At 40.8% G+C, this 13,492-nt stretch overlaps 1 protein-coding gene across 1 annotated transcript; it reads left to right on the top strand.

Moving 5' to 3' along the window:
- The first annotated feature begins 12,164 nt into the window (after positions 1-12,164).
- Positions 12,165-13,121, top strand: LOC126498147 (olfactory receptor 10V1-like). The gene has a single exon (XM_050136494.1). It carries the CDS (start codon positions 12,165-12,167, stop codon positions 13,119-13,121), a length of 957 nt encoding a protein of 318 aa, XP_049992451.1.
- The last annotated feature ends 371 nt before the right edge of the window (positions 13,122-13,492 follow it).

Raw genomic sequence — 13,492 nt, 5'->3', positions numbered from 1 at the left:
AGGGGAGGCGGCAGTGGGGAAGAGACAGAAATCTTTAATAAATAAATAAATAAAAGAAAATCATTCAATATACTTTTCTACAGTGAGCAACATTGGAAAAGAAAATTCATTAGTAGTGTCACTTAGAATATTTATAGTAGAAAAAATTTACCATGGTTCATTTTGATTTTTTTGATATCAAACTTCCAACGGTCTAAGTAAATCTCTCTTTAAAAAACAATCAATTTGCTTTGCTTTAATGAAATCTTTGTAATTCTTTTTGTCAGTTACTTTACTTGAGGGGCAAAGATTCTGGCTTTCCTATGAAAAAGTGGAAGGACCACTGTTGAAATATGAAGCGGCGGGGCTGCGTCCCCAACACCCCGGCCGCTTGGCTAGCTCATGCCCGAAATAACAACACACAAACTGTATTCATTTAAAGAACTGCTTGGCCCATGAACTCTAGCCCTTACAGGCCAATTCTCGCACCTGGACTAGTCCATTTCTAATGATGTGTGTAAGCACCCCAAGGTGCGCTTACCGGGAAGATTCTAGCCTAAGTCCATCGTGGGTTGCAGCTGCCTGGGAGAGCAGAGCATGGCGGCTGTCTGGTCCCTCTGGAAGCAGGGCAGAGTCTGACCTCACTTCCTCTTCCGCCCAGCATCCTATCCTATTCTGTTTACTCCTCCCAACAATGTTCTAACCTATGAGGGCCAGCCAAGCAGTTTCTTTTATTGCTCAGCCAATGAAATCAACAGATTGATATGACACTCCCACATCAGACCACAATCAAGTTAACTTTTCTTAAAAGGTAATTTGTTATTATTATTATCAGTTGTATTCTACATTGTACAGGGAAACTCCTGGATATGCACATATGGAGATTCTGGAATTCCTCTGAACGATTATTTGTTTTTCATTAAGCGTGGGGTTTATGTGCTTTGTGACAGGCAGAGCTGAACCCTCTGCCGTGAGAAACTGGAGCGGTAGTCTCATCCCCTTCTCATTCTGTCATTAACTAACTAAGCAATGGAACTCTGACTGCGAACTGTTTGCTGTCAACAGCATCAGTATCAGTATTGCTTTGAGCAAGCAGGGAAGAGGAGGAAACTGTGTTTCTGTGTTTGTGGGGTTTGTGTGTATGCGTGTGTGCCTGAAAGTCGGGGGAGACTCATGTGAGATGCTCTAGGACTGAAACAGGATGAAGCTTCCTGGGTCTGATCACAGGTTTCTAATTTCAGTCTCTGTCAAAAACATAGAAATCAAACTGGGCATGGTGCTGCTTGCCTTTAATCCCAGCATTTTGGAGGCAGAGGCAGGTAGATCTCTGTTAGTTTGAGGTACAGAGTGAGTTCCGGGACAGCCAAAAATACACAGAAAATCTTGTCTCGAAAAAACAAAACAAAACAAACAAACAAACAAAAAACAACCATCACCACTACCACCTCCATCACCACCACCACCACCAATAAAAAACCACAGGAATCAACTAGAAACCTACTCTCCCCTCCTCTGTTCCTGCTTTCTTTCTCCAGTGGGCATCATCAGCAGACTCATTTGTAAGTTTTGGGAAGAAACAGTCATGATGACCTCAAGAGTCCATTTATCTCGAGCCTCAGTTGTCTGGTGAATGGTTCTTTTATGTGTTCTTGAGGAAGCAGCTTTCCCTTAGTCCCAGTTGAGGAAGACGAGATGAAAAGAGACTACACTTCCACCAAAGTGCAGCCGTTGCATGTTGGGACTTGGCTTTACATGTACTTATATCTAGTTCCAAAACCATTTTTTATTTATTGGAACAATCACTCTTTGAGCATTCAATAAGTTGGAGTTATTTCTTTGTCTCAATTTTAGTGTAAAGATACTAGAAAAACACTTCCTGACTGGCTATTTAATTGAAAAGTCAAGGAGTTTCCAGATAAACTTGGGTACATCATAGACACTCCACTTTCTCACACATGTGAAGCACCCCTAAGACTGTGTGCCAAAAACTGATAATAAAACTGATAATAAAAAATAGAGCCAGACTTCCCCAGATTAGTTTTGATTGTATTTTTGACACTGAGTTTATTAGGAATTTCAAAAGCATACACCTAATCGATATACCCTTTAGTCTTTTCTCACACAGTTTTTGGGTCCTTTCAGGACAGCTGGCACTTGACTTATGCTAGCCATGTCACATACAAGTGCAGCCCAGGTCTTATTCTGGCTATGTTCAGTCTGATGGAAATACAAATATTTAAGGGCATCGACAGCCATGGGGTCCAACCATTGATGCCCCAGTGCCATAGAATCACAGTAGGGCTCTATTTTGGGCTGTTATAGGAAACTTTAAACTTTAGCAGTGGAGATAAAAATTTGTCACTGTCTGGATGAATTGCAATACCACAGGCAGAGAAATCATGGCAATAACTGGTAAAATGTCACAGCCCCACAGAAAGCACCAAGAAAAGCGGTGCAGTGGATTGGTGGGCGTGGGGAGTGTGGCGTGAAAGGAGACTTTTATTAGCAATATTTTTCCTTGCCTCATTACATCATCAATAAATATTTCGTTATTGAATCCCATGGCTCTTAGGTGCTGTCACCTCAGTGAATGATTGATCTAAGCATACTATCTACTTTTCGTGAAAGGAAGATTGTATAAGCTGGAGGAGATGGAGTCAGAATGGAGACACATTGTTCTTTCTTTCCTTCAATTCAACATATGTATCTTTACATTTTAGTATTACAAAGTTATTTGAGAAAATCTGAAGAATTGCGTTTATCGGAAAACAATTTTTGCATTGATTTTAACATGTAGCAGCCACACATTAAACAATCGAAAAGGTCTCAACACTTGTCTAATGCCTTGTCTCAGAACCAGGCTACCTTATGAATTCTTTCTAACACTAAATCCCCTTCCAGTACTTGACACCTACCTTTGTTTGTCAGGGAGAAGATTGTCTTTGGTCTGAAATACTTAATATTTCTGGAAAATATTTAAAAACGATGACAACATCTCTATTTCAATATGCACACAACCCTAGCTAGCAGCTGAGTATCTTTACCTATTGCCTTTACCTTAAAAACTCAGATAAAATGATATGATATTAGATCCAGTGTACAGCAACTGTTGATATCAACACACATAATATTAATCTGTGAAAGATGTGTCTGAAGGTAAAGCCCTTTGCATTATTGAATATCTTAGTATCCTTGATCCATTTGCCTTGACAGCAAACTCAAAGAGTCATATCTTCAAGGTTCTTCTGCTGTGTTCCTGTCTTATATTCAAATCTCTCAGCCTCAGGCTTAATGTAAGCTTGGCAAAGGGAGTATCACTGGACAAGAAAGAAGCAACTGACTATAGCTTTGAACACACAATTTTAAGGGCGTCATTAAAATGTTATCAAAACACATAGGTACACATATACACACATACTGACTTACGTTGGCTTGTGTTCAAAGGTTTTAGAGGCAATACAAGAAATCTCTTTGGTTTTTATCTTTAACATTTGCACTGGGCTCCTGTGTCATGTCCTGGTCCCTTAGTCTCAGGCTTATTATGAGATCAAAGTATAGTTGAGCAAGCAAGTGGAAACCAACTGGCTAGTTCCACCGCTGCAGGTGGAGTTTCAGTGGGGATTATTAAATTGTTGCAATGCATGTGTAAACACCCATGTGTAAACAGAGACAATCATAGAAAAAAGCAATTATTCAGGCTACCAAGGCAGAAATGGAGCGCCCTTATTCCAAAACTTAAGAAGCTCTTTGTTGAAACATGCCAGTCTACATGTCTAAAATAGCTCAGTGTCAACCCTATCTTTAGAAGTATGAAATATTGTATATTGGAATGGCCATGTTTTTTTTTAAAAATTATTTTTATGTGCATTGGTCTTTTGCTTGCATGTACATCCGTGTGAGGGTGCCTAACCCACTGGAACTGGAGTTATAGATGAGCATTCACCTTGTTAGGTAGCTTCTCTATGGTAATGGACTATAGGCTTGTTATCCTTTGCTCTATAGCTAGTATCCACTTATGACAGAGTACATACCATGCTCATTTTTCTGGGTCTGGGTTACCTCACTCAGGATGATTTTTTTCTAGTTCCATCCATTTGCATGCAGAGTTCAAGATGCCATGTTTTTTACTGCTGAGTAGTACTCCGTTGTGTAGCTGTGCCACATTATCTTTATCCATTCTTCAGTTGAGGGGCATCTAGGCTGTTTCCAGGTTCTTTCTAATACAAATAATGTTACTACGAACATGGTTGAACAAATGTCCTTGCGGTAAAATTGAGCATCCTTTGGGTATATGCCCAAGGGTAGTATTGCTGGGTTCTGAGGCAGGTTGATTCCCAATTTTCTGAGATACCGCCATACTGATTTCTAAAGTGGTTGTATAAGTTTGCATTCTCACCAGCAATGGATGAGTCTTCCCCTTACTTCACATCCTCTCCAGCATAAACTATCATTGGTGTTTTTGATCTTAGCCATTCTAACTGGTGTAAGATGGTATCTCAAAGTCATTTTGATTTGAATTTCCCTGATGGCTAAGGATGTTGAACATTTTCTTATGTGTCTTTCAGCCATTTGAGATTCTTTTGTTAAGAATTCTCTGTTTAGTTCTGTACTCTATTTTCAAATTGGATTATTTGGAATTTTGATGTCTAATTTCTTGATTTCTTTATATATTTTGGAAATTAGTACTCTTTCTGATGAGGGGGTTGGTGAAGATCTTTTCCCATTTTGCAGGCTGCCCTTTTGTCTTATTTGACTGTGTCCTTTGCTTTACAGAAGCTTCTCAGTTTCAAGAGGTCCCATTTATTTATTGTTTCTCTCAGTGTCTGTGCTACTGATGTTATATTTAAGAATTGGTCTCCTGTGTCCATGCATTGAAGGCTACCTCCGACTTTCTCTTCTATCAGGCTTAGTGTGGTTGGATTTATATTGAGGTCTTTAATCCATTTGAACTTGAGTTTTGTGCATGGTGATAGATATGAATCTATTTTCATTCTTCTACATCTCGACAACCAATAATTCTAGCACCATTAGTTGAAGATGCTTTCTTTTTCCATTGTATAATTTTAGCTTCTTTGTCAAAAATCAGGTGTTCATAGGTGTGTGGATTAATATCCAGGTTTTCAATTTGATTCAATTGGTCAACCTGTTTGTGTTTATACTAATACCAAGCTGTTTTCATTGCTGTAACTCTATAATAGAGCTTGATGTTAGGGATGATGATGCCTCCAGAAGGTACTTTATTGTACAGGATTGTTTTGGTTATCCTGGGTTTTTTGTTTTTCCATGTGAAGTTGAGTATTGTTCTTTCAAGTTCTGTGAAGTTGTCTTGGGGTTTAATGAGGATTGCATTGAATCTATAGATTGCTTTTGGTAGGATTTCCATTTTTATCATCCAAGAGCATGAGATATATTTCCATTTTCTGGTATCTTCTTTAGTATCTTTCTTCAAAGACTTAAAGTTCTTGTTGAAAAGTTCTTTTACTTCTGTTAGTGTTACCCTAAGATATTTTGTTAGTTGTGGCTTTTGTGAAGGGCGATGTTTCTCTGATTTCTTTCTCAGCTTCTTTATGATTAGTATATAGGAAAGATACTGATTTTTTTAGTTGATCTTGTATTCTACCACATTACTGAAGGTATTTATCAGCTGTAGGAGTTCCATGGTAGAGTTTTTGGGGTCACTTATATATTACCATGTCATCTGCAAATAACGAAAGTTTGACTTCTTCCTTTCCAATTTGTAACCCTTTGACCTCTTTTTGTTGTTTTATTATTTTAGTCAGAACTTCAAGAACTATGTTGAATAGATAGGTATCTGTTGTTATGTCCCCCCTTTTCATTTCTGATTTTGTTTATTTGGATATTCTCTCTGCCTTTTGGTGAGTTTGGATAAAGGTTTATCAATCTTGTTGATTTTCTTAAAGAACCAACTCTGTCTCATTGTTTCTTTGTTTCTATTTTATTCATCAGCCCTCAATTTGATTATTTCCTGCCATCTACTCCTCCTGGGTGAGTTTGGTTCTTCTTGTCCTAGAGCTTTCAGGTGTTCTGTTAGTTCGCTTGTGTGGGGTTTCCCCATCTTTATGTAGGCATTTAGTACTATGAACTTTCTTCGTAGTACTGCTTTCATTGTGTCCCATAACTTTGGGTATGTTGTGTAGTCATTTATACTGAATTTTAGAACGTATTTAATTTCTTTCTTTTTTTTTCTTGACCCAGTGGGTGACCAATTACATTCAAACTACCACAAAGTTAAAGAAAATTCATTCTTTTAAAGTGATCTGTTGCTGAGGTCAGCAGAAAGGATAGCCAAGTGATATAGATAGTAAAAGTCCCGTTCACTGCAGAATCTGATCTAAGCCAGTCAGGGCTCCTTTGATTCTACTTTCCCCTAGAAATGAGACTCAGTGTTTGACTTCTTTCAAAAATTTATTTACATTTGTCTAAAACAGGATTCATGAATCTAAGACTCTCTTCTAACTCTCTAGGTAGCTGAGGATGACCTGGAACTTCTGACTTTCCTGCTTCTATTTCCTTGGTGGAGTCCTGGGATTACATATATGTGACAGTTAATATGATGGCTGGGATTGAGCCCAGGGTTTAGGGCTTGCTAGGCAAGCATTCTACCCAAGGAGCTACATCCTAGCTCTTCATTGGTAGTTAAATATTGATTAAAGCTATACAGGTGTCCTTTCTGCCACGTTCCAGTGGCACTAAGGTTTTAGAATCCTCTAATGCTGCTGAGATACCATGAGGAACTGCACTGTACGTTCTCTGATTAGAGTACAAATTAGCATTTCTAATTTCTACAATCCTAGATAAGGTGACTTTTCCTTATATGACAAGAAAATAAATTCTATGGCCAAGATGGGAAAATGACTAACCCACTTTCTATTTAAAGACTTACAACATATACTTCAGTAGTTTTACAGAGGAATTCCTTAGAAAAATTGGTTATAAGAAAATTTTCTTTATTTAGAATGGGTTATCTTGCCACAAAGAAAATGTTTTTCTCAGATACTCAGAGAAAAGTTTGCACAATAATAAACAAAAGCCATGGGAAATGGCAGTAGATAGCATGCTACGTTGGTGTGATTGTTCCCCAAGTTTTTGCTGGGAAATAAAAAGTTCCTAAGGAGAATAGCATATACCAATAAGATGGCTGAGCCAGTAAAGGGCTTGCTGAGCCGGCCTGATGATCTTAGATCCCTGAAACCCACAGTGGAAGGCGAGAACTGACTCCCAAAAGTTGTCTTCTGATGTCCACATATGCTCCATGACATTTGTGTCTGCACACACACACACACACACACACACACACACACACACACGTATGTTATTCTCACACACACTGGTAACAATGAAGAAAAATCCAATAATATAATCAATTGTTTTGGTTGTGAAATTTAGTGCTCACTAGTCTTTTAAAATATTTTATCAATTATTATTATCATCAGTGTGTGTGTGTGTGTGTGTGTGTGTGTGTGTGTGTGTGTGCGTGCCTGTGTGTGTGATCTGCATGAATAAGAGCAGGTAGATATTAATGCCACTGTGTGTATGTGGAAGTCAGAGGACGACTTTTGGAAGTCCATATTTTTTTTCACCTTGTCAAGCTTCTATTGCTCTGCACGCTCCACAATGCTTCTGGGGTGATTTTCCTGCCTCTTCCCCCATTCCCCCATAAAAGGGCTGGGATTGACGATGAAAACCACTTTATTTATATTTTTGTAGATTTTGGACATCAAAGTCAGGTCATAGGCATTTACCCAGAGCTATCTCAATGGGCCTTCAGTGCTTGCTAGTCTCTGTCTGGATTTCCTTTTTTTAATATTTATTTATTTATTTAGTATACAATATTCGGTCTGTGTGTATGCCTACAGGCCAGAAGAGGGCACTAGACCCCATTACAGATGGTTGTGAGCCACCATGTGATTGCTGGGAATTGAACTCAGGATTTTTGGAAGAACAGCCAGTGCTCTTAACCCCTGAGCCATCTCTCCAGCCCCTCTGTCTATTCTTAACAAAGAAACTGATCTTTGGACCACACAGCAGGTACTAGATTTATTCTTCCTAAAGATGTGAGATGTGGGTATTGATCAAGGTCTTTTTTTTTTAAGATTTATTTATTTGCTATGTAAACAGTGTTCTGTCTGTCTGTATACCTGCACACCAGAAGAGGGCACCAGATCTCATTAAAAATGGTTGTGAGCCACAATTTGGTTGCTAGGAATTGAACTCAGAACTTCTGGAAGAGCAGCCAGTGCTCTTAACCTCTGAGCCATCTCTAGCCCTTGGTCAAGGTTTTAAGGATTGGCAGAAATACAGTCTAACCCCTATGAGATGAGGTTCTAGAGACATAACAGCTACTTGTACACTATGTTTACTGTGGTTTGACATTCTTTTAGGGAAAAGAAAGTTGTAATGGTGGGGTGATCTAGAACCACTCAGTGAATCAAGGGAGAATTTGAAGAGTACTCTGGGTGAAAATAATGCATTGGTCATTGTCACTTCTGAATTTCTTAGAGTCTGATTCTAGAAGATAGGCCAGATGATGAATGAAGGGTGCTATTACCTGCCAGGGAATGAATGAATTTTTTTCTTTGTGAAGCTTTTAACAATGGATGTTTTCTTAGTACACATATTTAATTCAGCAAACATAAAATGATAGGGATGTGTGGAAAATAATAGAGAACTAGAAGGAGTATGTGGAGGCGCACCAAATCCTGCCTTCCGTATAATTCAGGGAAGATATGACCATCTTGCCCATTTCTGTTACACAGGCAGAAGGAAAACAAGTCCGTGATGAAGATATAGCCAAATCTAGTAGCAATTAAAGCAGTTTACAAGATCGTATCCCCAAACAATTTCTATTTGTGTTTAAAGACCTACTGGGGCTGGTCCAGTCGAACGCCAAGTCAGCCTCCTGGGGTTCAGTGGAATCAAAGAGATCAGGGAATTCTCCAGAAATGAGAGGAAGAGTGAGAGCAGAGAAGCAACCCAGAGTTCAACTCCACAAACCCCCAGGTCCCATGTTCTTCCCTGGTGAAGGGGCAGTGGGAAGAGCTGGCATACGGAAATGTGTGCTGTCCTCAGAGGAAGGGGGCCTCCCAGAGGTTGAGCCCTGTGTGTGCAACCACTAGGAGGACGACAGCTTGGGGTTGAGTCAGCCTTGGGTTGAGAATGTGGTGCCAGGTCCCCCAGGCAGAAGACAGGAAGGAGACAGAGGAGACTGTCTGAGCTGCTTTGTGTTCTAGACCCTGGGACTGGGCCAATGAATGCTCCTGACCTTGGCATCTCCTGAGAGGGGCTTTCTGGTGTTGAATCACAGATAAATTGGAGAATTTAACCTCCTCTACCTAACGAGGAGTCTCCAGATTTGTCACTAATGTGGGGAGATTTTTTTTTCACTCATCAATGTCTTAGATGGAGACAAATACCACAAGGGTAAGTTTTTTTTTAATGAAGTTTTATTTGTGGAATGTAGACAGGAATAATAATGACCAGCTATGTTTCTGGGCTTTGTTGGGTAGCAGCCATTATAGGATCAAGCACAAAGTATTAAAGAGAAATAGCATTCTCAGATGCCCCCAACTAGAAACAGTAAAATTTATTTCTTAATTTATTATAACTCAAGTGTTTTAAAAATAGAGTATTCAAAGTAAATCCTCAAAAATAAACTGTATATGATAAAAGTAAAAAAAAATGGAAATAACCCTTTAATGATAATTTTGGGCTAATGCAGTGGTCCTTAACTTTCCTAATGCTGAGACTCTTTAATATAGTTCCTCATGGTGTGGTGATCCCCAACCATGAAAAATTTTCTTCTTGATACTTCATAATTGTAATTTTGCTACTATTATGAATTGTGATGTAAATATCTGTGTTTTCCAATGATCTTAGGTGACCCTTGTGAAAGTTCATTTGACCCCCAAGAGATTGAGATCCACAGGTCGAGAATTACTGGGCTAAGGAATGTTCAACAATTGAGTACAGAGATTATTTTGAGCATCATAGCAGCTAACCCAAAAGGGAAACGACAAATTGTATAGCAACCATGGTTAAGCAGGGTGCCATATGTATGTCCACTCATAGAAATATGCTCTAACTCCAGAAGTGTGGTACATACATGTACTCTCAGCAACCAATAGACAATTAAGAATCCTGAGTTCAAGATCAGACTCAGCTGCATGGCTAGTATATGTCTTCCTCATCCTCCTTGTTCTTATCCTCCCTCTCCTTATTTCCTCTACTTCTTCCTTTCGCCTCTTTTTTGGTGACAGGATCTCCATATAATCTGGCTGTCCTGGAACTTGTTCTGTAGACCAGGCTGGCCTTAGAACTCACAGCTATTTTCCTGCCTCTGCTTTCCAAGTGCTGTGATTAAGGATATACACCACCACAGCCTGGGGTCAGTACATGACTTGAGAAAAGATGAGCAAGGAAGAAGGACCGATGTGAGAGCCACTTTACGGAGAAATGCCTCTTACTTAATCAGGGTTCACCAAAACTGCAGTCGAGTTAACAATGCACTATGCTTCGAGATCATTTAGACCTAAGTGCTCTTTCTGCTTACACACTATGTACTCAACCTGTTTAGAATTATCTGTCCTTGAAAAAAAGAAAAGCCAATGTACTTAACCTTAGCTATGCTTTGGGCTCCCAGTGCAATTAACTTTTACAAGCTCCGATGAATAGCTTGACTTTTGTACCGTGTTCTGTATGGTGTTCTCCATTTCTCCTTTGTGACTTCTTCAGGGCCCTAATTCAGAACAATGTCCATGTAAGATGAGGCGACTTGACTTAAGTGCACTTACTGTTGAAAACAACACCTACTACAAACATGTTGCAAGCAATATGTGGGCATAACATGATAACATCTGTTTGTGGCTTTGTGTGCTAATCCGTGTTAGCAGGTCAGAAAAAAACCCCAATTCCTTCCCTCATGAGAATCCTGTTTAAGAAAAATGTGTCTCATTCCTTTTCCATTTGCTATGCTGTTCAATAGAGAGGGAGGTGGTTGTTCAGGAGATCAGAACTCCAGGAATGGCCAGGCTCACTCTTGATTAGGAGTTAGACTTTGCTATTAGACAGCAGCAGGCCAGACAGAGGAGGATGTGGCATCCTGTGTGAGGGATGGATGTTCTGTCTCTCTTTTATTCTCCAGCCCATTCCTCTCTTTGATCCAATACAGTAAGAAGCCAGAGTGTGAGAGATCCTATAGGGTATGTGAAGTTAGTTAGAGCATGGATCTGAGGGCAGCTGGTGAGAGGCCAAAAATGCTTTGCCTGAATCATGTCCAGAGAGGTAGGAGAATGGACCAGTTTCATTGCAACAAGGAATAAGGAATTTCCAACAGATTTGGATGTAACAGAGATGTCAAAACTACCTGTTTGGTTCAGGAATTGGGAAGTCCTTGATGACCTTCAGTAAGATGGTCTCAAGAAGCAGAGAAATCCAATATAATAGACTTCTTGAGATAAAGAATAAAAAAGGGGCCTGGTGGTGGTTGTGTAGATATTTAATCCCAGCACTCAGGAGGCAGAGGCATGTGAATCTCTGAGTTCAAAGGCAGCCTGATCTATAGAGTGAGTTTGAGGTCAATTAGGGTCTCACAGGAAAAAAAAACCCTAAATTTTACACCAAAACAAACAAACAAACAAACAAATGAATAAAGGAAATGGGAGACGGTTGTTATGGAAAGGGACTGTTGTTAATTGTTTTTAAAACAGAGTTTCATTTAGCTCAGGCTGGCCTTAAACTCACTCTTAGCTGAAGATGGTCTTAAAGTCCTGATCCTCTTGTTTCTGCTTCCAAAATGCTGGGATTACAGGCATAGGCCATCATGTATAGAAAGAGGCTCTGAAGTATGACTTAACATTGACACAGTTGATTTATGTTATGGAAAGTAAGGTTGTCATAGAATAGAAAACAGCACTAGATATTGGAGGCTGAGCAAATAGCTTGTGAGCCAGGATCCCATACAAAGCAAGAGGGACTGAGAGAACTATCTGTGCAGAAGAAAAGAAAGAGTGAAACCTAGGCTTATGGGAAAATGTGATGGCCTTAAGGGTCAGTAGAAAATGCTGTGCTCAGAGCCTGTGAGAATAATGACAAGTATCTTCCAGGAGCACTCTGCCTGTCGTCAGGGGTGTCACGTGCGCCAGTAGCAGTCCCAATGCACTAAATACATGGAAGAAGGAAATCAGACTGGGATGGTCCTCTTCCACTTCCGCCCCTTCTCCAGACTCCCCGAGGTGCAGATGCTGATCTTTGTGGTCTTCCTCATGATGTACCTGGTCAGCATCGGAGGAAACATGTCTATCGTCCTCACCACCTGGACCAATCGGTGTCTCCACACCCCTATGTACTTCTTCCTGGCAAACCTGGCTAGCCTGGAGATCTTCTATTCTTCTACCATAGCTCCGCTGACTCTGGCCAGTGTCCTGTCTGCAGAGAGAACTGTGGTCTCCCTGGCAGGCTGTGGTGCCCAGATGTTCTTCTTCATCTTCCTGGGCAGTGCTGACTGCATCCTGCTGGCTGTCATGGCCTATGACCGGTTTGTGGCCATCTGTCACCCTCTGCGCTACACCCTCATCATGAGCTGGCACCTGTGTGTCCAGCTGGCGCTGGGGTCCCTGTTGCTGGGGTTCATCTTGGCCATGCAGTTGACCGTGCTCATCTTCCGGCTGCCTTTCTGCAGCAGTAAGGAAATCAGCCTGTTCTACTGTGATGTCCTCCCTGTCATGAGACTGGCCTGTGCAGACACCCATGTCCACGAGGCCACCCTGTTTGTGGTCAGTGTCATCGTCCTCACCATCCCTTTCCTCCTCATCACTCTGTCCTATGTCTTCATTGTAGATGCCATCCTGAAGATCCGTTCTGCCGAGGGGAGGCGCAAAGCCTTCTCTACCTGTTCCTCCCACCTGACTGTGGTCCTCCTGCAGTACGGATGTGGAAGTCTCATCTACTTGTGTCCCAGCTCCAGTTACTCTCCTGAGCAGGGCCAGGTAGTATCTGTGGTTTACACATTCATCACCCCTGTGCTGAACCCCTTGATCTACAGCATGAGGAACAGAGAACTCAAGGATGCTTTGAGGAGAGTGATAATGAAATTGCTTTTGGTCCAAACACAAGAAACATTCTAAACAACCCTCTACAGCTTGCTGGGTAGAAATCCTGAGTAGAACATATGCAGTAGGAGAAATGGGGGCTGATATGGCATTGGTTTGCTACTCTTTTCTTTCTTTTTTATTTTCAAAACAATCTTATTTTACATACAAATCCAAGGTCCCTCTCCCTCCCATCCTCTCGCTCCCTCCACCTTCTCTTCACCCCACCCCTATTCACTCCTTAGAGAGAGTGAGGCCTCCCATGTGGAGTCAACAAAGTCTGTCACATCACTTGAGGTAGAACCAAGGCCCTCCCCCGTGTATCTAGGCTGAGCAAGGTATCTCTCCACTAGGAACAGTTCTGCTGCTTAGTCACCTCACAAAGAGGTCTCACTGCCCAAACTACA

The sequence above is a fragment of the Alexandromys fortis genome, unplaced genomic scaffold (genome assembly GCF_014885135.2).
Source record: "Alexandromys fortis isolate MF-2015 unplaced genomic scaffold, M_Fortis_MF-2015_v1.1 scaffold_3, whole genome shotgun sequence".
Lineage (NCBI taxonomy): Eukaryota > Metazoa > Chordata > Mammalia > Rodentia > Cricetidae > Alexandromys > Alexandromys fortis.
This window is presented reverse-complemented; position numbering and strand designations above follow the sequence as displayed.